This window comes from Rhinoderma darwinii, chromosome 1, assembly GCF_050947455.1.
Source record: "Rhinoderma darwinii isolate aRhiDar2 chromosome 1, aRhiDar2.hap1, whole genome shotgun sequence".
Classification (NCBI taxonomy): Eukaryota; Metazoa; Chordata; class Amphibia; order Anura; family Rhinodermatidae; genus Rhinoderma; species Rhinoderma darwinii.
Genome location: NC_134687.1, coordinates 368071204 through 368095658, shown reverse-complemented (window position 1 = coordinate 368095658; position 24455 = coordinate 368071204). Strand labels below are relative to the sequence as shown.

At 41.9% G+C, this 24455-nt stretch overlaps 1 protein-coding gene across 8 annotated transcripts in view; it reads left to right on the top strand.

Moving 5' to 3' along the window:
* SMARCA2 (SWI/SNF related BAF chromatin remodeling complex subunit ATPase 2) overlaps positions 1-24455 on the top strand; it is a 274747-nt gene that overhangs the window by 75281 nt on the left and 175011 nt on the right. For all 8 annotated transcript variants that reach the window (XM_075827669.1, XM_075827687.1, XM_075827678.1 and 5 more), the window contains exons 2-7: positions 1123-1361; positions 5263-5395; positions 5742-6104; positions 6961-7062; positions 11063-11309; positions 23307-23433. In XM_075827669.1, coding sequence (XP_075683784.1) covers positions 1137-1361; positions 5263-5395; positions 5742-6104; positions 6961-7062; positions 11063-11309; positions 23307-23433 — 1197 coding nt within the window. In that variant the 5' untranslated portion in view covers positions 1123-1136. The remainder of the gene's footprint in view (positions 1-1122; positions 1362-5262; positions 5396-5741; positions 6105-6960; positions 7063-11062; positions 11310-23306; positions 23434-24455) is intronic.

The following is a 24455-nucleotide window of genomic DNA, read 5'->3' as shown; positions in this document are numbered from 1 at the left end:
CCGCCTGAAGATGGAGCAGGACGCTTCTTTTTCCTGCTAGCTGAAATAATCGGCTATCGGGAAAAAGAAGGGTCCAACTCGCATGAAATTAATGGGAGGCAGAATTCTGCGGCGGATTCCGCTTGCAAAATTCCTTTGTGGGAACATACCCTAATGTGTCAAGAATCACTAGAATAAGTAAAAGCATGCCAAAGTTATTACCACATAAAGTGACACGTCCGTTTTGCAAAATGAGTCTGCGTCCTGAAACCCAAAGTAGGCCATGTCCTTAAGGGATTAAAGGCAATGTGCATCAGTCACAATCTGTGATTTCCTAGTCGCCATGGCAACATGAGGACCAGTGTTTGTCCAGCCCTGCTATCTGTGTGTGTGTCCTTCTCTATTTGATCCCCCCAGACCTCTGTCTTTTGTATGACCTACATCCAGCAGTGTCATGGTAATGTCGATCTCCCTCTTTTGAAAAGCTATAGCTTTTGCTCTGCTATGGATGGTCACCAGACTGGCCATTTAATTTTGAAGCTATAGTAGGTACCCTGCTCATCTACAGCTGTATTGGCCCTTGAAATTAAGCTTCCAGAGTCGGCTAGGTATAAAATCATCATCATCAGTTGCAGGGGTGCGACTGGGTCGGATGGGAAGGGGGCCCCATCTCTAATCCCCTCAGGCTGCCACATCCGGCCTCGCCAAAAGTCTGCAGAGCCCATTCAAGGTCCTGATGCTGCCTGGCATCAGGACCTTGTATGTGTTGCAACACAGACCTTTGTGGGGGCCTGATGGGGATCTGAAGAAGAGAAGGCGTGTATGTGTGTGTATTTTCTGTTCGTTAATTTCACCCATTTCAATTGAATAGGGAAATTTTGCATCTGAATCCAACTACAAAAAAGAATTTGGAAATTGTACAGATGTCTGGCAAAATTCTTCTGCTAGCATCTACATTGTGCACTAAGAAATGGTATATAAATTATACGTACGTTTACACTGTCCGTGTAAAGTGCCCCTAACTTGCTAATTTTATATATATATATATATATATATATATATATTTATTTTTATTTTTTCTAAATTTGCATTTTACTTATTATTTCTCTTGTCCTAAGCATTTTCTTTTTTTTTTTTTTTTAGGCACGGAACACCCGATGTCTACTCCAACAGATCCGGGTGCAATGCCTCACCCAGGGCCTTCCCCAGGTCCTGGTCCTTCTCCAGGGCCTATTTTAGGACCCAGCCCGGGACCAGGGCCTTCTCCAGGATCAGTACACAGCATGATGGGCCCAAGCCCAGGACCACCCAGTGTCTCCCATCCGCTTTCTAACATGGGCCCTTCGGATTATCCACCGGAGAACATGCACCAGATGCATAAGGTAAAACACTTAACGATTATTATGTGTTTTAGATACTTTTACAGTACTTGCAAAGTTGTCACTGCTTAGTTTATATTCAAGAAGCTTGTATTCCCCAAGCATATATCTTAAAGAGGCTCTGTCACCAGATTTTGCAACCCCTATCTGCTATTGCATGTGATAGGCGCTGCAATGTAGATTACAGTAACGTTTTTATTTTTTTAAAACGAGCATTTTTGGCCAAGTTATGGCCATTTTTGTATTTATGCAAATGAGGCTTGCAAAAGTACAACTGGGCGTGTTGAAAAGTAAAAGTACAACTGGGCGTGTATTATGTGCGTACATCGGGGCGTTTTTACTACTTTTACTAGCTGGGCGCTCTGAAGAGAAGTATCATCCACTTCTCTTCAGAACGCCCAGCTTCTGGCAGTGCAGATCTGTGACGTCACTCACAGGTCCTGCATCGTGTCGGCACCAGAGGCTTCAGTTGATTCTGCAGCAGCATCGGCGTTTGCAGGTAAGTTGATGTAGCTACTTACCTGCAAACGCCGATGCTGCTGCAGAATCATCTGTAGCCTCTGGTGCCGATGTGGCCGACACGATGCAGGACCTGTGAGTGACGTCACAGCGTGATCTCTCGAGAACACGCTGTGTCTGCACTGCCAGAAGCTGGGCGTTCTGAAGAGAAGTGGATGATACTTCTCATCAGAGCGCCCAGCTAGTAAAATTATTAAAAACGCCCCGATGTACGCACCTAATACACACCCACTTGGACTTTTGCAAGCCTCATTTGCATAACTACAAAAATGGTCATAACTTGGCCAAAAATGCTCGTTTTTTAAAAATAAAAACGTTACTGTAATCTACATTGCAGCGCCGATCTGCTGCAATAGCAGATAGGGGTTGCAAAATCTGGTGACAGAGCCTCTTTAAACCAGGGCTAGACATATCCCAGAATCCTGGTAGCCAAATTACCTAGAAAATTTTCTGCTTTGGTATAACTTTTTGGGTTGATTTATATTCTGGAAGTATAAATCTTCAAGTCTACATTAAAGCAGTTATCCGAGAGCTTTAACATTTTTCAGGAGGGCAGAGGAGGGGAGAAAATAATAATAAACTTACAGGAACTTGTCCTTTGAAACACCCCACCCGCACCTGCTCTTACACCCAGTTCGCAGCCGCTCCAGTTCCTGAAGCTACTGCAGCGGTCACGTTCCATTTATGGCAGCATCACCACTGGGGCCAGCCATTGGCTACAGCGGCACATGACCACTGCAGCAACTTCCCGGACCAGATCGGCGGTGAATGGGGTGTCTGCGCTGGAGAGGGAGTCCTTTCATAGGGTGAGTACCTATTATTTTATACACTCTCCTGCCTTTCTGCAAAATTTTATAATTCCCGGATAACTACTTTTTAATTTGTTTACTCTTGTTCTTGTTCATTACTTTTATTAAATTGTTTTTACCACTATACATTTTTGATAGGGGGTACCCATCTTTGGGGCCTCCACTTTTTGGGAGAACAAGGGTTTCCTGAACGTAATTCCATCTGGTTAGGCAGCTGCTGCATGCAGGTGGAGAATGGCAGACTTGCTTGGCTGTTTCTGTAACTCCCATAAACTGGAATGGAGCGAGCCAGGTACATGCGAATCCACCCCTCCAATCATTCTCTGTTCTCCCGATAGGTGGGAGTCCCAGAGATGGTAACCCAATTTATCACACGTTTTATAGCATTTCATTTGAATATGCCATAAATGTCTAAGGTGGTTAAACCCCTTTAATTTTTCCTCCATAACTGTTAAGATTTACCTTTTTAGACATTAAGATGCTATCAGTCCAAGGCTCTGTGCCATGGGAAATGCATTGATCACTTGAGTGAAGTAATTCTAGCACTCCTCAGAACGACATGCTCTTTGTTTGTTTTTTTTATTCACTGCAAGACCTTCGGATACCAGAGTCTGATGCTGAGATTCTACCATTGACTGTAATATGCATGCAGTTTCCTTGCAGTGAATGTGGAAATTCAAATGACCAAATCTAAGATTCGAAAGTTGAGATATATAATACTAATGAAGAAAATATATATATTTATCTTGTCTTAAATGTAATGTCATAATATTGCAGCTATTATGGAAAAAGCTGTAAACTTTCAAAGTGATCTAATGCCTTCTTCACACGACCGGGTCCCGCCCGAGTGTCGCCCGATAAAATCGGCCGTTTTTCCCGGCCGGTTTGCATTAGTTTTGTATCCGTTCCGGGCCGGGCATATCTGGACAGTGACATCAGGGGCAACTCCTGAAGGGGAATCCCCATGTGTTCGGGGATTCAGCTTCAGGAGTTTCCCCTGATGTCACTGCCCAGATATAGACAGAGACATCAAGCGCTCTGTCCAGGAGCGGAATCCCCGAACACGGGATTCCGCTCCTTCAGGGAGCTAAAGTGGGGCTAGCGCAGAGCAGGGAGATACCTCCCTGCTCTGCTATAGTGGCGTCACTACAATAGTAGCAGCAGCTGCTAGCGCGCCATCGAAGGCGCTTTTAAAACAAGCAGGGGAAGGGAGCAAGCGCAGTGCTCCCTCCACCTGCTGTACACCCCGGCCCTGCCACACAGTGTATCTCCAGCGTACAGCCATTCGTCCGAATGGCATAAACTCCTCATCCTCACATGCACTCTGTACATACATGGCCATCACTCGGGACACATTCCGGTGATGGCCGTGTATTACCCGGCCCCAAAGACTTCTATGGGAGCCGGGTGGCCGGGTAAACGGCCGAAAATAGGACATGTCCCATTTTTTTGACGGCCAGTTTTCCCGGGCCGTCCAAAAATCGGTCGTGTGAATAGCCCCATTAGGGGTCTATTGTTCCTACAGCAGCCGGGTGACGGACGTTTTATGAACGGCCGGGAAACCCTGTCTTGTGAACAAGGGCTAAGTATTGATGTTAGTTCATTGGAGATGTTGAATATCGTCTTTAATTTATGTTTGCGCAGCCGTGGATTTATTTATGGACTTATGTTTGCATCTAGAGACGTGATGAACCCTAAAACTTTGCAATTCTTATTTTGGGGCGGATTTTTGGACAGTTTAAGGAGGCCCTGCAATTGTTTCCCTTTATTATGCTTAAAAAGGGAAATCTATTTAGACTCTATTGTCTATAACGGCTACATTTTAGTTCCCTGATAAGAATTGAAGGCTATGTACATCTTTTTGGGGTCTTTATTTATTTAGTGATTTAAAAAATAACTTTTGTAATAAACAAAGAGAACTCCATTTCACTTCTGTAGCAAACAAAACAAAAAAAAAACACCAAAAATGTAGATAGCCTTTTAAAGGGAACCTGTCACCAGCATTTCACCTATTAAACCAGCAATACCTGGTGGTAGTGGGTGAAAAATTATTTCTATATTACCTATAATTGTCTTTAGTCGGCTCTGTAGCTTTAGTATTCAGTTTTTTAGTGTTCCTGCACCGTATGCTAATGAGCATAAGTCATATCTTCATTTGAAAATAGTCATCTTCATTCCTCAAGTCTTTCAGAGTTTACCCCGCCTCTGTACTTTTGATTGACAGCTCCTCGTCTCCTCCCAGCACACAAAATCCTGCGCTTGTGCATTGATGTCCTCTTCTGGCGTGTGCACAAAGGGACATCGGATTATTACGATAAATGGCACAAAATGTTTGCAGACCGTTATTTACAGTCGGAGGAGAAGTTTAGGAGAGGGGATAACGGCAATGAACTTCTGATAGCAGCGGCCAGTGAGGGATAAGTAAAGGTCAATAGGTGAAATGCTGGTGACAGGTTCCCTTTAAGCAAAGAATGCCAGTGGGTGAAACAACTCCTCTCTATTTGTGTCATACAAATAATGTATAATCTATAATATTGGGCTTTAATAAGTGAACATTCATAAACCACTTTTTACAGCAACCCATGGAGAGCATGCATGACAAAGGAATATCTGATGAAATGCACTGTGCTACTATGAAAAGCTCAAATATGAGGCCACCACTTGCCGGTATGGGTCCTCCACAGAGTCCCATGGATCAACACAGTCAAGGTACTTGCTGCATTTCTTTCCATAACCAAGTAAAGTAAATGGCATACCTCCAATAGTCAGACCATGCCACAACTAGAGGGCTAAAAAGGAGGGGGGGGGGGCGTTTTCTCCCTGATTACTAATCAGTTTACTGATTGGTAGACCAGCCTGTCAATCACTGATCTGCTGTTGCTCTACCAATCAGTCTAAAAGGTCCTTAATATGCTGTATTAATTATACAATAGACACTTGTGTAGGGGGAGGAAGTGCTGAACGGTTATGGGGTGGAGAATTGTAAATTCTCTACCTTGTTATAGCAGCAAGCTGTTTTTTTTTTTTTTTTTAACATATTGTGTTTTCTTTCAAGGGTATATGTCCCCTCATCCATCACCCTTGGGGGCTCCTGAACATGTATCTAGTCCAATGTCTGGTGGTGGGCCAACACCCCCGCAGATACCTCCAGCACAGCCTGGACTCCTGATGCAGGGAGATGCACAAGTTATTAGCCAGCCCAGTCGTGGGCCCTCTGCATTTAGCCAGGTCCAGCTTCACCAACTCCGGGCTCAGATATTGGCTTACAAGATGTTGGCAAGAGGGCAACCATTATCGGAAAATCTGCAACTTGCTGTACAAGGAAAGAGGACCTTACCTGCAATTCAGCAACAACCGCCACCACAATCACAACAGCCGCCACCACAGCAGCCACCTTCTAATTATAGTCGACCACCAAGTAAGTGACTGCTTTTTTTTTTCCAATGAATGTTTTTAATGCAAAATAAATGTATAGGTTTTTTCTGACCACAGACAACCACTGTAATATGAGGGTTTGCCGTGGCTCAGCACTGTGGCATTCTGCAGGGGAAATGTAGTTTTACATGGTGGCCATTCAAAATAGAACATATGTTGGAAAGACAATCCATTTTTAATGAGTTTTTTTTTTGCTAAGTAATTGTAATAGTTTCTAAAAAAAACAACACATATTTATTGACGTTGGAAAATAAATTTCACAGATTTTTTTTTTTTTTATATGCTCTGTATGTGTCTTATACCATGTGTGTTTGTACAATTCCGAATTGACATACTGGTGTTTTCATAGAAGAGTAGAACAAGCAACTATAAGTCCAGGTTCCCACAGGACAGTTTGATGTGGTTTTCATGTGTCTTTTTGTACTTTACATCCCTTTAGGTTCCACTCCTGTGGTCGTTGCTTCAAAAAAACAAAACATCCACATCAAACGTCCCCTTGTGAACAGTTGTAATGAAATTGTATTATGATGCAGCAGATATTTCTGATAATTATTAAAAGAAAATGTATATTCAGTTTTTCTTTTCTTTGTGTACTGACTTTATGTTGGGTTTGCCAATTTATGCATTTCTTCAATATACTTATTCAATGAGTTCAGATGCGTGCTGTCCATAAATGGCTATAAACGGTGCGCCTCACTCGACTGTGTGAAGTATAGAAGCTTCTGATAAACCGTCTCTATTACAATAAATAAGTCATTTATATTGTGTGCTGGTTTGGCTAAAATGTGATTATTTGCCGAACAGAATTGTACTTGTGCTTGCTTTCATTCTTTTTAAAGGCCTGGGAATGCACCCAATGAGTGTCGCTCCTTCTGGCGCAGGAACTGTGCCTGGAATGGCCGGGCATGCTGCTACAATGGCTTTAAAGCCCTGGGGAGAAGGTAAATCTGAGTGGACAAATCTACAAAATGTATAAGCAATCTTGAAAAATGAACAGATGGTGCAATTCAGGGACAGACTGCAGAAGCCAGTTACACCCCTTCACAAGCCATTAGGCGCCAGCAGCAAATTTCTAGGCGCCTTGGTGACCAGACTCCTTGAATTTGTCCAGCCCTGGTTAAATTGTGATAGTTTTTCCTATTTTCTACTTTTGCAATTTGTGGATTTACAGCGATATGCATTACAAAACAAAGTCTGTCCATGTTGATTGTGATTAACCAGTGAAACAGATTGGGGCAACTTTATCAATATTATTGCCTGGGGACTGGTTTAGCACCGCTCAGGAAAAAATGTTCTAAGGCTATGTTCACACGGAGTATTTTGCCGAGTTTTTTGATGCGGAAACCGCGTCACAAAACTCGTCAAAAACGGCCCGAAAATGCCTCCCATTGATTTCAATGGGAGGCGTCGGCGTCTTTTTCCCGCGAGCAGTAAAACTGCCTCGCGGGAAAAAGAAGCGACATGCCCTATCTTCGGGCGTTTCCGCCTCTGACCGCCCATTGACTTCAATGGGAGGCAGAGAAAGCGTATTTCACGGTGTTTTATGCCCGCGGTGAAAAAATCGGCGTGCAGGGAGAGGAAAATCTGCCTCAAAATTCCTCTACCTGCACACAGATTTTCGCTGCGTTTTTCGTGGCGGTTTCCGCCCGCGGGCATTCATCGCCGCGGGCATAAAGCACCGCAAAATAAGCTTTCTCTGCCTCCCATTGATGTAATTCGGAGGTCTGAGGCATAAACGCCCGATGATAGGGCATGTCCCTTCTTTTTCCCGCGAGCAGGTTTCTCCGCTCGTGGGAAAACAACTCCTCCGCCTCCCATTGAAACCAATGGGAGGCATTTTCGACCATTTTGCGTCGCGGTTTCCGCGTCAAAAAACTCTGTGTGAATTCTAAAACAGGCACACATTGTAAACTCAGGCTTGACCTATCGAAACTCAACACTATGTTCTAATTTTCATCAAATTGATAAATCTGCATTGTAAACTGTAATGAAAGGGTTTTTTCCCACAAGACTTTTGTTGCATACCAACTTTTATTTGCCTCGTTTGTCTGATTGATTGGAGGGGCCTGACGCCTGAAACCCCAAACTGACCCTAAACAACTTGTCCTTTCAGAGCAGAGACCACAGATGGATGACAACTTCCTATTAAGCCTTGTTTACACAGCTTATTTTTGCATGCTTATTTCGACGATTTTTCAGCGTCCGAATCAACATTGAAAATGGCTCTATTTTGCCTCCCATTGTTTTCACTGGGAATCCGTGCCGTAGTTAAAGAGGCTCTGTCACCAGATTTTCAAATCCCTATCTCCTATTGCATGTGATCGGCGCTGCAATGTAAATAACAGTAACGTTTTTCTTTTTCAAAAACGAGCATTTTTGGCCAAGTTATGAGCATTTTTATATTTATGCAAATGAGGCTTTCTTAAGGACAACTGGGCGTTTTAATCTGATTTCCAACTGGGCGTGTATTGTGTTCGTTACATCTGGGTGTGTTTACTTGTTTTACTAGCTGGGCGTTGTGAATAGAAGTGTTTTGATGCTGACGAATCAGCATCATCCACTTCTCTTCGTTACCACCCAGCTTCTGGCAGTTCACAGACACAGCGTGTCCTCGCTCGTCCGACACGATGAAGTTCCTGTGGGAGGAAGTGACGTCACAGCGTGATCTCGCGAGATCACGCTGTGTGTCTGTGCACTGCCAGAAGGTGGGTGGTAACGATGAGAAGTGGATGATGCTGATTCGTCAGCATCATACACTTCTATTCACAACGCCCAGCTAGTAAAACAAGTAAACACACCCAGATGTAACGAACACAATACACGCCCAGTTGGAAATCAGATTAAAACGCCCAGTTGTCCTTAAGAAAGGCTCATTTGCATAAATATAAAAATGCTCATAACTTGCCCAAAAATGCTCGTTTTTGAAAAAGAAAAACGTTACTGTTATTTACATTGCAGCGCCGATCACATGCAATAGGAGATAGGGATTTGAAAATCTGGTGACAGAGCCTCTTTAATATATGGTGCTGATTTTCAGCGTCCTGTATCTAAATCAGTCACCGAAAACAAAAAATTCTTGTGATCTATATAGAATCAAAATCTACCTTAAACTTCCCATTGAAATCAATGGGGAGCAAAAATAAAAAAGCGCTATTATGAGCACTGAAACTAGTCAAAAATAGTGCGCTGACTTTAATGTTCAACGTAAAAACCTTGAGTGGGCTGTTTTTTTTTAATAAAAAAAAACTGTGCTAACGAATGCCCTGTTCACACAGTTTTTGGCAGGCAGAAAATTCTGCCTCAAAATTCCGTCAGCAATTTTGAGGCAGATTTTGATCTGCCTGCGCGCCGTTTGCCGCGCTTTTCGCCCGCTGCCACTCAGCGCCGCGGGCAAAAATGCACCGAAAAAACGCTTTCTCTGCCTCCCATTGATGTCAATCGGAGGTCAGAGACGTAAACGCCCGAAGATAGAGCATGTCTTCTCTTTTCGCGGGAAAACATGCCTCTGCCTCCCATAGAAATCGTCTGTTTTCGGCCGTTCTTTGTAAAAAAAACGTGTAAACAAACTCAGTGTGAACAGGGCCTAACCGCTTCGAAATCAGCGACCTGTGAAACGCGCTGATTTTAGAGACACAATCGGGATCTGATTTTTCACGATATGGATAATTTATTCATCTTTAAAAAGTACGGAACACCCATAAGCAATCACTCAACCCCCTTTATCTCCCATTTACCTTTAATAGGAGGTGAACACACATGTGTGCCCACTCTTTCTGCTAGGAAATGGGCATCCGCATTCTCTAGGTCAGTGGTCAGACCCCAACAATCAATTTATGGCATGTTTAGTTGACATACCATAAGTGTTTGGTTAGAAAACCTCTTTAGTAAACTGAAATGAGTGTTTTTGATCACTGACTATTTGTTAAATGTGTATTGGTCTTTTGCTGCGACACCATCAATTGTAGAAAATGTAATGTTTTGGTATTACAGCAGGTGTGCAGTAAAATGAATGCCATGATCAATGCAAATAATAAGAAATACTCAAAATCAAGCATGGTCAATGACGCCCATTTTTTTGTTTGTTTTCAGGCAATGTCCATGTAACCATACACATAAGCTGACATAATTTCCACATACATATCTTATTGGATTAATGATCATTGGCCTATGCATGATCATAAAATATTTATGTAGTACCATAGTATTTAGTTTTACTTTGGAGATTCAATATTAAGGAAATCAATTTTACAATAATTTTCTAATCTTAAATTACAGAAAATTATTTTTATAAGAACCTATCCTCAGGATAGGCCATAAATATCAGATCGTGGTGGTCTGACTTTCGTGACTCCCGCCGATCAAATGTTTTGAAGGGGTCGCGGTCAGTGGCGGATTAAGTAGACTATAGGCCCTGGGCTGTTACCCAAACTTGGGCCCCCCTTCTCCACCGCCACCCTCCTGCGCCGTAACTATTGTTAACTACCTTTTTGTGTGAGCATTAACAAATGCACAATGCACAGCCTCTGGGCAGGACGCATGCACAGACCAGCGTGATGCAGTGACGTCATGACGCCGGCCTGCACAGGGAGTCTTCCCATTGCCTTATAGGCTGCGGTAAAGGCAATGAAGAGGAAGTGGCGCTTGCACGAGCGTAGCGGCCCCTTTAAAACATCTGATCGATGTGGGTGCCGAGAGACAGACCGCCAACTATCATATATTGATTGATAGCCTGTCAAGAGGATAGGCCATCTATTTCTTCTCACTAGAAAACCCCTTTAAGAAAATATTTAAACAAATGGATTAAAACACAAAGTATCTTAATAAATTGCTGTAAAAGCAGTTCTACAATAATTCGTGTAAAGTTAGTGTTGTGTTGTTCAGTCTCCATCTTTTTAGTTTTCCGTTAACCATCACTCATCACCTTGATTTTCCTATTATCAGGACAAACGTCTGAACTTAATGTCCAGAGTACTCCACAGAAGCTTTCTGTACCACCGCCAAGTGGCAGACCGTCCCCAGCACCACCTGCAGCTCCATCTGTCACTTTGCCTGGTCCATCGGTTCCACAACCTAATCCTGGTCAGCCAATTCCACTTGTTCAGCTCCAGCAAAAACAGAACCGTATAAGTCCAATCCAGAAACCCCAGGGTTTAGATCCTGTTGAAATACTACAAGAAAGAGAATACAGGTACTACATATTTTTTATTTTTTTTTAGCAGAAAATGAAATTGGTGTTCAGATTGGTTGTTGTGTAGGGGGGTGGAGCTTGCCACGCTTGGTGATGGACGTGTAATCCCAGCGCTCCACACTACATCCATCGATTCTTCAGGACATTGCTTTATTATCTTGCTAACATGGTGAAGACAGGACGGGACAAGATTGGTTGTTTTGGGAAAAATCTTCAGTTTCTGAGTGCACTCGTTTTCACAGATGAGGCCTGCCATTTTGACAATGTTAAAGGGGTATTCCGGTTCTCGCAAATAAATGCTATTAATAAAAATGTATACAATTTTTGTTAAACCTATTATGAACAGATATAGAATGTATTTGATAATCTCTCCTCCATTGTTTACTTTGGGTGGATAAAAATATGTTCTGGTCATGTGATGATCACACAGCTAGTTATAAGTCAGAGCTCCGATACACATATTGTAAGTATAATCAGTCCTGCACCTATGTGTCCGTCACATGACCATGGACAGCTTTTTATCCCCTTTAAGTAAACCATAACGGTTCCTACAGATTGACAGCAAGCAGAGATCTTAAAAAAAATAAAATACGAGGAATAGGTGTCGACAGTATGTTCAGAAAATTGTATAAAGTTTGTTGTTTTTTTTTACCAGGAATAACCTATTTTTGCTGAAACCAGAAATACCCCGTTAAGTGAAAATAGATTGCATACTTGTGTTTTACAGCTTTTGAGACCTTATATTATATAATATGAAAATTCTAAAAGGGAATAGCATAAGGAGCAGGTTAATAAGTAGTTAATGGAATAAGGGTGGGCGAGAACCGCTACAAAAACCGCAGGCGAAGTAGCCCAAATTGATGAGGTTTCGTGGCAAGTACAGTTAAAGTACATGAAAACCACGTCTCTGCATTTTGTGGGTGCCGCGCAGTTTCTTGTACAGACATTCTACAAGTGCGTGTGTTCTGATCATAGACTTCAGGGCTGTAGGATTGTCTCATTCCCTGATGTGTCCCTGCAGAAGGTGTTATTCTGAATGCGGTCCCCACAGGAAGTGTAGCGCTAAGTTATTCAGCTTGCGCTTGTTTGTAAAGAGAACAGGGATGACCTACTAAGGAATTGCTGTATATGCTGTTCCCTAACATAATCCAAAGATCAGCTTCAGTAAATTTCAAGTTTTTTTTTATGTGCATATAATCATTCTAATATATTGTTGAAAATCGTTTTGGTGCTCTCCATACTGTTCTATGGGAGTTATGGAAACAGCTGAGCAGTGCTTGCTGGCTATTTCTGTAACTCCCAAAGAATAGAATGGGGAGAGCTGCACGTCTGTGCGGCACTCTCTCCACCAGTCTGTTGACCCCTGTTCTCAATGCAGGTGCTGGAGGTGAGACCCACATCTATCAGACGTTTATGGTATATCCTGTTGCTATGTCATTAATGTCTATGTTGGGAATAAAAAAAGGTGTTGCGTGTAAAAGGCTGCTTATCTGCAAAATTGTGCCGCCATAAAGTGTGTACTCAATAGCTACACGATTTTGCAGGTAAACTTCAGTTTTACCCGCACAGACGCGAGGCCGTTAACAAGTATTTGATAACTGTACCGACACCCTGTTTGGGTCCGTGTCGCTTTGTGAGGCCTTTCCCACGGCTTTTTGTTTTGTCCAAATTTTCAAATGGGAATTCTTAGTATGTTTCACACTGATATTGGTGTAGTAAGGCTACATGCACACGTTGCGGAATATCCGCATTAAAGCCACAGATAAACACCGGTAATGCCACTGGTAAAATCCACACATAGTATTGCGTTGTTTTTATACGTCTTTAGGTAAATCCACCCAATACACGTGCATGTTACACAAAAGCTTCAAACATACCAATTTAAATGTCCATGATGGGGATAACCCTGTTACGTATATGGATATCATAGTTTCCTCAGTGCTTCTCTGCAAGTCAGACTTGATCCTATTCTCTTACAATTTTTCTATCCTTGTATATATCATTTTAACTACTTAACAGTCAAGATGTTTTTTGATCTATTACGGTTATCTGCATTTTTGTGTTATGCTCCAGTTTATAGAAAAAGTGGCCAAAACAATCACTTTTATGTTCTGTCATTTTTACTTCCATCAAGATATATAGTATTTTAATAGTCGTTTTACTGACTTTCCACTGCCTTTACTGGTATTAGAGTGACTCAAATGTGTGGGAGTGGACAATAGAAAAGTTTGGCTAATAAGCACCCTGTGGTGTGAGACGTGTGTTGTCGGGAGGTCTAGGGATAGTGCTGGCCCCCTGGGGCTAATTATGTGTAATGATATTTGAGGGGCACAGGCACACATAACATCAACATGCTAATAATTGCTTTGACCAGCTCCCCTGCACAGTCTGCACCCAGGAATCCATACTTGCCCTAGTCGTACAATCCGAGCCATCCCTTGATGTGCTACACCGACACCTAAGGGAATAGTTCTTCAATCTTTTACTATTATTGCATTAAGGAGAGAGCCTCCTTTCCTTGTAGAAGGAAGAAGAAAAGAAACTTGCCTGGTCTTGAACGCTTACAATGATCAGCTCCTGCTGTGCTGTTTGCACTGCTGCTGTAGTGCTCGTACACACAACCTGAAAAATGCAAACTACCGCTAATAGAAATATAATGAACGACAGCACAAAGAATAGACCGTCATTACTGAGTGACCGTAATCCTAATGATAGGTGACCAGAAAAGACCTTGTTTTTGATTGTAATGTTTTCCTCCAGGCCCGTTTTCTTGTGCCTTCAGTGTAGCAAGTGTGGTGAAAGCTTTATATTACCAGTTTTCTACGGGTCTCTGGCATTTTTCTAGCATTTGTGTCAGCAGATGGCAAGCCTGCACCTCACAGAATGTATATGCATACAGTCCCCATTAGGTTGGAACCGTAATGAAGAGTGTCTGTGTCTGCAGTATACAGGGCCAAATACAGATTTCGTCTATACTTTTATATATTGGGTGCCACTGCAGCACAAAAGAAGTGAAGACCGAGTAATCTGCTCTGATTCAAAGCTGTGATATTTTAAATATAGAACATGAATTTCAGCCTTTTACTAAAGGTCATGTCTCTTGTTTTTTTTTCTAATGGCATTTAAGTGGTTGTTTGTTAGACTTTTTTCACACGTCAGGGATTTGACGTGGATTTTTCTGAAAACCTGCGGCAGAAATCCACAGTTGACACTGATTTTTTCCATGGATTGGCTAGCGGATCCACACGCAGGTTAGCCTAAGTAAAAAATAAATAAATAAAAACCCATTTTTTCCCCTTACAAAATGTTTTATTATAAAAAAAAATAACACATAATTAGTATTTCCGTGTCCGTAATGACTTGAACTATAAAGCGATTACATTATTAAACCCGCACAGAGAACGCCGTAAAATAATTTATAAAGAAAACTACCAGAATTTCTGTCTTCTCCTGCCTTCCAAAAAATGCAATAAAATCAATCAAGAAATCGTATGTACTCGAAAATGGTATCAACTACAAGTCGTCCAGCAAAAATAAATCCTCATACAACTACATCGGCAGAAAAATAAAGTTATGACTCTCAGAATATGGCGACACTAAAACAAATACTTAATTTATTTTTATTTTTTATTTTTTTCATTGTGCAAAAGTCACACATGGAAAAAAAACTAAATTTGGTATTGCCGTGATCGTAACGACTTGCAGAATAAAGTGATTGTTATTTATACCACACAGTAAACTGTGTAAATTTAGGCCGGATTCAGACGAGCGTGTGCGTTTTGCGCACGCAAAAACCGCAGCGTTTTGCGTGCGCAAAAGGCACTTGACAGCTCCGTGTGCCCTGTTCATATGGATGCGCGGCTGCGTGCTTTTCGCGCAGCCGCCATCTTTGACACTCCGTTTGGATGTTTGTAAACAGGAAAGCACGTGGTGCTTTTCTGTTTACATTCATTCTTTTACTGTTATTGTGCGAATAACGCTTGTCCCACGGAAGTGCTTCCGTGGGGCATGCGTGATTTTCACGCACCCATTGACTTCAATGGGTGCGCGATGCGCAAAAAACGCCTAAATATAGAACATGTTGTGCGTTTTACGCAGTGGACTAACGGTGCGCAAAAAACACGGACTGTCCCACTGCCCCATAGACTTGTATTGGTCCGCGCGAGCCGCGTGAAAACCACGCGGGCTGCACGGATGCAAATCACGTTTTTTTTTTTCTGCATTACCCCACAAAAGAAGTTAATAAATTGGATGTACCCCAAAATGGCCCAGTCTTTTTGTCTTTCCAAATGTATCAAAATAGGATAGAGCCTGCTTTTTGAAAAGAAGATTTTAAGGACTCTACCTAAATTTATTTACACTTTTCAAAAGTTACCTAGAGTTAAGCTACATTCAGACGAGCGTGTCCCATTTACGCACGTAAGAAACGCAGCGTTTTTCCTACATTTTCATGTCCTGGTGCATTGCGTGTGGCGTGCGTTTTTCATGTCCATGCAAGCACTTTTTAAAAAAAAATATAAAAAAAATTGTATTTCTCTGCCTATCTATGTAACTGATGCTTGAAACACGGACAGCACACGGATGTTGTCCTTGTGCTGTCTGTGGTTTTCACGCACCCATAGACTTCAATGGGCGACTAGGTGTGCAAAAACGCACCAATATAGGACATGCAGCGAGTTTCACGCAACGGACACTCGCTGCTTGAAAACTCATGCGTGTCTGAATAGCTCCAATGAAATGAATGGGTGGGTCCGTGTGCTGCAAGTTATTTCAACGCACAGTGCACGGACCAGTATTACGCTCGTATGAATGAGCCCTAATTCCTTTTTTAAATAATTTTTTTTCTACACATCCACGAGATAAAGGAGGTGGACCAAGATTTTATGAGTTAGTCTATGATTTTTAAAAGCAGAGCACAGTTTAGATCTTATACAGTTCCTTCTCAATGAATTAGAATATCATCAAAAAGTTAATGTATTTCAGTAATTCAATTCAAAAAGTGAAACTCCTATATTATATTGTTTAATTACACACAGAGTGACCTATTTCCAGCGGTTTTTTCTTTTAAGGTTGATTGTGGCTAACCGTTAATGAAAACCCAAAATTGGCTCTCCGAAAATTTGAATATTAAACCAGCCCAATTTTAAAAATTATTTTTAATACTGAAATATTGCCCTACTGAAAAGTATGTAAAGTATATGCATTCAAAAGTTGGTCGGGGCTCCTTTTGCATGAATTACTGCATCAATGCGGCGTGGCATGGAAGCGATCACCCTGTGCCACTGCTGAGGTGTTAGGGTATGTTCACACGGCCTATTTACGGACGTAATTCGGGCGTTTTTGCCCCAAATTACGTCCGAAAATAGCGCCTCAATAGCGCTGACAAACATCTGCCCATTGAAAGCAATGGGCAGACGTTTGTCTGTTCACTCGAGGCGTAATTTACGCGCCGCTGTCAAATGATGGCGCGTAAATAGACGCCCGCGTCAAAGAAGTGACCTGTCACTTCTTTGGCCGTAATTGGAGCCGTTATTCATTGACTCCAATAATTGACGCGGCGTTCTAGCGCCTGCACATGCCGTTACGGCTGAAATTATGGGGATGTTTTCAGGCTGAAACATCCCCGTAATTTCAGCCGTTACGGACGCCCTCGTGTGAACATACCCTAATGGAAGCCCAGGTTGCTTTGATAGCGGCTTTCAGCTCGTCTGCATTGTTGGGTCTGGTGTCTCATCTTCCTCTTGACAATACCCCATAGATACTCTATAGATTCTCTATGGGGTTTAGATCAGGCGAGTTTGCTGGCCAATCAAGCACAGTGATACTGAGGTTATTAAACCAGGTATTGGTACTTTTGTCAGTGTGGGCAGGTGCCAAGTCATGCTGGAAAATGAAATCAGCATCTCCATAAAGCTTGTCAGCAGAGAGAAGCATGAAGTGCTCGAAAATTTCCTGGTAGATGCTGCGCTGACTCTGGACTTGATATAACAGTGGACCAACACCCGCATATGACATGGCCCCCAAACCATCACTGACTGTGGAAACTTCACACTGGACCGCAAGCAACTTGGATTGATGCCTCTCCACTCTTCCTCCAGACTCTGGGACCCTCATTTCCAAATGAAATGCAATATTTACTTTCATCTGAAAACAGGACTTTGGACCACTGAGCAACAGACCAGTCCTTTTTCTCCTTAGCCCAGGTAAGACGCTTCTGACGTTGTCTCTGGGTCATAAGTGGCTTGACCCAAGGAATGTGACAGTTGTAGCCCATGTCCTGGATACGTCTATCTGTGGTGGCTCTTGAACCACTGACGCCAGCCGCAGTACACACTTTCTGAATCTCTCCAGATTCTTGAAGGGCCTATTCTTAACAATCCTTTCAAGGCTGCGGTTATTCCTTTTTGCTTGTGCACCTTTTTCTACCACACTTTTTCCTTCCTCTCAACTCTCCATTAATATGCTTGGAAACCGCACTCTGTGAACAGCCAGCTTCTTTAGAAATGTTCTTTTGTGGCTTCCCCTCCTTGTGGAGGGTGTCAATGACTGTCTTTTGGACAACTGTCAAATCAGCAGTCTTCCCCATTATAGTGTAGCCTACTGAACCAGACTGTTGGACCATATAAAGGCTTAAGAAACCTTTGCACGTGTTTTGTGTTGATTCGCTGATTAGAGTGTGACACCATGAGTCTACAATCTTCAACTTTTACCCAATATTCTACATTTCTGAGAGACTAAATTTTGGGTTTTCATTAACTTTTAGCCATAATCATCAACCTTTAAAAGAAAAAAATGCTGGAAATAGATGACTGTGTATAATGAATCTATATAATATAGGAGTTTCACTTTTTAATTGAATTGCTGAAATAAATTAACTTTTTGATATTCTAATTCATTTACACCAAGATAGGTGATGTATTTGGCTGGTACAGAGTTTGAAGTTTATTGAGCCTCTGTTGGGTAGATTTATTTCCATGGCTTCTGACTTGTTCAAATTTATCTTAAAATATTAGAGGGAGCCAAATTCATCAAGGATTCGTAAGATTGCAGAAAATCCCTTTTCTGGGTTGGTCACGACAATCAGTTGGTCGTTCGCAAAAGTGTCAGTCTTATGATGGATGTTTCTAGTTCTAGTCTGAACTAGTGACTCAATTAAAATGATGAACAAGAGTCAGGAGAGCAGACATTCTTGTTAAGTTCTGTTCAAGATTTGAAAAGAGGGGGCAAGTGAACAATTTATACGTAACCTAGCTATGGGTTGTGAGTACATTTTAAGTATAGCGACGGAGAGGGGCAACGGAAATTGATGGAAGCGAAGAGTTGCTTCTATAAAAGTCCAGTACACCCTATCAAAAGCCTTCTCTGCGTCCGTTCCTAGTAAGACCATGGGGCTACCCTTATTTTGCATATTGGATGAGATGCAGAAGGCGCATGGAATTGTCTTTCCCCTCTTCCCCCTAATAATAAATCCTGTCTGTATCTCAGATATAAGTGTAGGTAGGTATTCTGCTATGCGCTTTGCTATGAGACCACCAAAAATCTTCAGTTCCACATTTAGGAGCAAAATGGCGTATAATTACTGCAGAGATCCGATCCTTTGCCTCCCTTATGTATTACAGATATGTAAGCTTCAAGTGCCTGGGGGGAATAATAAGCCTTGCAGCACTGTCTTGCAAAGGTTCAGGAGATGGGGTTCCAGTAAGGAGAGAGGGGCTTTTGAGATACTGAATGGAAAAACCGTTGGGTTGTGGACTCTTCCAGATGGGCACTTGAACAGTATGGGCTGGAGTTCCCTAGAGGTGGCTGGGTAAATGAGTGTGGTTTGCTGTGTTTCGGGAGGTACAGTTCAGCAAGAAATGTCCCAATGTCAAGATGTCTTTCTTCGTAGTTGCGTAGTTAATATAGTTTCCTATAGTGTTCTAGGAATTCGCCTGAAATCTTGTCAGTCATTAGATTTTTGGCCATTGAGGGCCTTGAAAGAGTGTATATATACACACGTGCGTACTTTCTGTTGTGTGTTTTTTTTGTTAATGAGATCATAAATTCAGTGACTTTATCTCAATGGATAAAAGTCAGTTTTATCTCTCTTATATGGAATTTGACTATGAATGTTTTTCAACTGCTGTTTTTTTTTTTTTTGGGGTAAATCCTCCTAGGGTTGAGAGAGCAGGCGACTGTTTCTGATGTCACTCTAGTTTGGAAATGGCCGCGTAAGGTGATTAAATGTCGCGTGAATTCTGTTTGGTTTGGAAGGACGCAATGGATATTATTTCCCCTCTTGAGTACGGTTTTGTGCACTTCCCATAACAGGGGGATAGAAATATCTTGTGTGGCATTAATCTAAAAGTAGCATTGAATAGCGGCCGTCAAACATTTTTTTGTTGGGTTCAGAAGAGTATGGAATCGTTTAAACCGCTAAGAGCGAATCGCTAGAGGTCATTTCTGAAGGGAGAGACACCTAATGAATTTAAGGGCACATTTTATTAAGCGGTCCATTTTTTTTTTCTTTCGGAAAATTCGTTGTCAACCGAAGCAATGACACCCTTCCCATATGTATGAAATGGACCATTTGAAATTGTACATAAAGTACAAAGTATTTTAATTGCAAAAGCTATGACTTGCATAGTTGATAATGTAACTTCTTCAACCATATACTGTGTTCATATACATGGTTCTGTCTTTTTGAGTAACTTTACCAGATGCAAATGGAATACAAGTTCTGAAGAAACATATACTATGGGGAATGCCTCAAGCTTTTCATTACTAAAACCCCTTTTAGGCTGGAATCACACATTGGATCCAGAAAGGACAAGTAAAATGGCAAGACTGATCCTTTTTTTCTCTTTTGTATCCATTCCTGTACTTTACCACAAAGAAAAAAGCACTACATGAGAAAGGCATGTGTGATTTTAGCCTTACAAAGTAATCAGGCCCGATATTCGGCTGATGGTTTTGAAGAAGTAGAATTATTTCGATTATTATTGAGCTAGAGTGGATCCGGTATTGATTTACGGAGTAGTGAATTACCTGAAAGATTTTAAAGAGAACCTTTCACCTCCCTATACATGTGCAGCATGTAATGGGGAGGGCTGCACAAACCCTGGGGCACGTTACATTGTTTTTTTTCTACCTCCCTCCGTTATTTTGATATCGGTGCTGTTATATTTAAATAACCCCCTGAACTGTCAACGGGGCGTGTACTGGCAAGGGGGCGGGTTACTATGGCTGTGACACTGTCCAATCAGATATGGACAGTGTTACAGCAAGAGCGAGCTTTCAAGATCCGTCTTCTGCCGAACTGGCAAGGGGGCATGTCACTGCTACGGACAATGTAAGCGCTATGGAGAGGAGAGTGTGCATGTGCGCTCTCATCTCTTCAGCTCTTGTGAAAGATCAGTCTTGTACTTTATCTGCCGAACTGGCAAGGGGGCGTGTCACTGCTCGGACAGTGTAAGAGCTGCGGGAGCTCTTGCACTGTCCGTAGCAGAGACACCCCCCCCCCTCCTGCCAGTTCGTCAGACCATGGACAAGACTGATCTCTCGCAAGAGCTTAAGAGATGAGAGCGCACATGCACACTCTCCTCTCCATAGCGCTTACATTGTCCGTAGCAGTGACATGCCCCCTTGCCAGTTCGGCAGAAGACTGATCTTGAAAGCTGAAGAGTGAGAACGCTCGCGTGCACACTCTCCTCTATCCTCGCTCTTGCTGTAACACTGTCCATATCTGATTGGACAGTGTCACAGCTATAGTAACCCGCCCCCTTGCCAGTACACGCCCCGTTGACAGTTCAGGGTGTTACTTAAATATCGGGTGCCAAATATAACGGCACCAATATCGAAATAACGGAGGGAGGTAGATTTTTTTTTTAAAGTGCTCCAGGGTTTGTGTAGCCCTCCCCATTACATGCTGCACTCAGCTGCACATGTATGGGGAGGTGAAAGGTTCTCTATAAATACCTAAACTTGATAAAGAGCAGTTCCCCTTTGAAAAAAAAAAATATATATGAAATGGCTTGGTGACATTGACCGCAACATTGGTTATGATCCATATTTCCAATAGAAAATGGAGTTAACTAGTAAACCACTGAATATAATTAATTAACTTCTAGATCGAGGTGGACAAGAGAAGAACTTGTATTTACTTGCTGATTTTTATTTTTATGTTTTGGAATATTAGTAGAAGTATTGTTTCATGTGACGGAGTATATACGACGAGGGGAGAGTGCATCATTACACAGAGTCCGGTACTTGCCTTCCTGTAAAGATAAAGTGTACTCCTAGTTATGGACAGTTTGCAGAATGACAGACCAAAACCAGTAGTTTAAAAAAAAAAAAAACAAACAAAAAAAACATTTTTTGGGTGTCCTCACCTCCACACCTTTTGCTCTATAAATACACCACAAAAATAAGGCTGAGTTCACACTGAGTTTTTTGCAGGAGGAAAATCTGCCTCAAAATTCAGTTTGGAAGTTTGAGGAAGATTTTCCTCGGCCTGTACGCCGATTTTCGTGGCGTTTATTGTCCGCGGCCATTGAGCGCGGCGGGCAGAAAACGCAGCGAAATACGCTTTCTCTCCTCCCATTGATGTCAGAGGCGTAAACGCCTGAAGATGGGGCATGTCCCTTCTTTCTCCCGTGAGCCGGTTTTCTCGCTCGCGGGGAAAAAAACGCCTCTGCCTCCCATTGAAATGGGAGACATTTGCGACCGTTTTTTTGGTGCGTTTTGCAACGCTGTTTTTGCGCCAACATCTCGTAAAAATCTCAGTGTGAACTGGCCCTAAGACGACCAGATTGTCTCCTAAGGAGATTTGAGGCTTTAAAACACCCCAAACTGCAAGGATGTCATTCTGTAACACTGCACGAGATTCATTTTCTTTCCTCCAGAGTACACAAAAATTGAATTAGAATTAGGTCAGACAGGTTTTTCATAGGGATTGAACTGTAAATCAAGACTGGTTACTAGGCTGGCAACGAAACAGACTTGTATTACAGGCTGGGGATGTTTTTCAGGTCTAGAGAAGAGGTTTATGAATCCTTCAGGAGATTAGCTTATATTGTATACTCTGTGGTCTTATGACCCTGCTGATGCAATAATATACAGTAATAATTTCATGTATTTCTATGTATACATTCAGTAAACAAGTAGATTTTAATTATTCATATGGCATGCCAAGACGTATTGGCAGTAAATACTGCTGTAATTGGTAACTTAAAACTGCTGTATTTGCAGATCTCTATGTACTTTTGGGGGTTTGGGATTTCTGCTTATTGGCACAAATAATACAATGTATCATGTTACTTTTACTAATTTGTTTATTAACAAATGAATTAGTTTAGACTTGAAAAAAAATATTCCATAACTTTTCCCTATATTTGTTTTCTTATGAAATACAATTGATATTTCTCAGAAAATATAAAACGCTATTCGGCTACAATGCACACGTTGCGTATTTTGCTGTGGAAAATACGCACCAAAACCGCATCAATGTGCAGGAATTTCACAGGTAAAAACCACACTTCATCGTGTGTTTTTCGTTGCGGTTTTTGATGCAGTTTTCGGCGCACGTTTTCCTGCTGCAGGTTTTGGTGCAATCAGCACTAGGCAGATACAATTCGCAAGCGGAAACGCAAGATAAATTGACATGCTGTAGATTTTAAAATCCACACCGCAGGTCAATTTGTGTGCGGAAAAATACTGCAGCGTGTACATAAAATTTCCTGGAATCTCATGGACTATACTGGTGCTGTATTACGCTGCGGTTTTGCTGCACGCAAATACGCGCATCAAAACCGGACGTAATACGCATCGTGTGCATGCATTGAGCCTAAGGGCGTTTACAATCCATATTATGTCCCTTTGTTGTTCTTCGTTGTCATTAGAGTTTTTGTTGCCATTTTGATGAACTATAATATGTAATACAGATTAATCCAATTAATATCTGGACTGTTGACCGCATTATTTTCCTGTATTAAAAAATGTTTTTTACTTTGTGTTCAGACTACAGGCGCGCATTACTCATAGGATCCAGGAACTGGAAAACTTACCCGGCTCTCTGCCACCTGATCTGAGAACAAAAGCTACAGTGGAGTTAAAAGCTCTTAGACTTCTAAACTTCCAGCGTCAGGTGACTAAATGGTTTTGTTTCTACTGGGGGATTTCCACTGTTTTAACACCGCAAGAGCCCTTCAAACCGGACATGGTGCCTAAAATATATTCTAATAGAAACAAAGGAGCACCTAGTGGATTTCTTTTTGAGGCCGGTGCTTCAGACCATTAGCATGCTAGGGCCACACGTGGGATATTTCCTAAATCTGCAGAACCTGGGCAATAAATATTTAGTTGCATTTCTCTGGTAAAATTTTTTGTCACAAAAAAAATTTATTAACTGGTTCCCGACTGGCTGTGTTTTTACGGCCAGCGGTCAGGGTCCTTAAACCCGAGCCATAGACTTTTTACGGCTCATGTTTTAACGTGCTGCCCGAGCGATCGGGAAGCTGAATGTCGGGTCTCCGGCTGCTTCTGTCTTCTCTGATCACTTGTACACTGCGCTCAACGAACGCTGTGTATAGGAATAGAGGCAGCGGCCACGCCGCTGTCTCTATTGCTCCCGGTGATCATGTGACTGGTCATGTGACGGGATGCCGTTAGTATATAAATATAGCCGGGGGGAAGTCAGTCGATATATATATGAGGCAGCACTCCAATGGGATGAGAAAAGTGGTGTGCTTAATTAGCCCCGATAGCAACGTTTCAATGAGACTCAGTGGGATCTCTTTCTCAAGCAGCGTTGCTACTGGGGCTAATTAAACACACCACTTTACTCACACCATTGGAGTGCTGCCTCTATTTTTTAAAACATATATATATATATATATATATATATATATATATATATATATATATATATATATATATATATATTCTCTAGTCCTTCTCAACGAATTAGAATATCATCGAAAAGTAAATTTATTTCAGTAATTCAGTTCAAAAAGTGAAACTCATATATTCTATAGATTCATTACACACAGAGTGATCTATTTCCAGCATTTTTTTCTTTTAATGTTGATGATTAAGGGTATGTTCACACAGCCTATTTTCAGACGGTTTTTGGGCCAAAAACGACCGAAGAATTGGAAGCAGAACGCC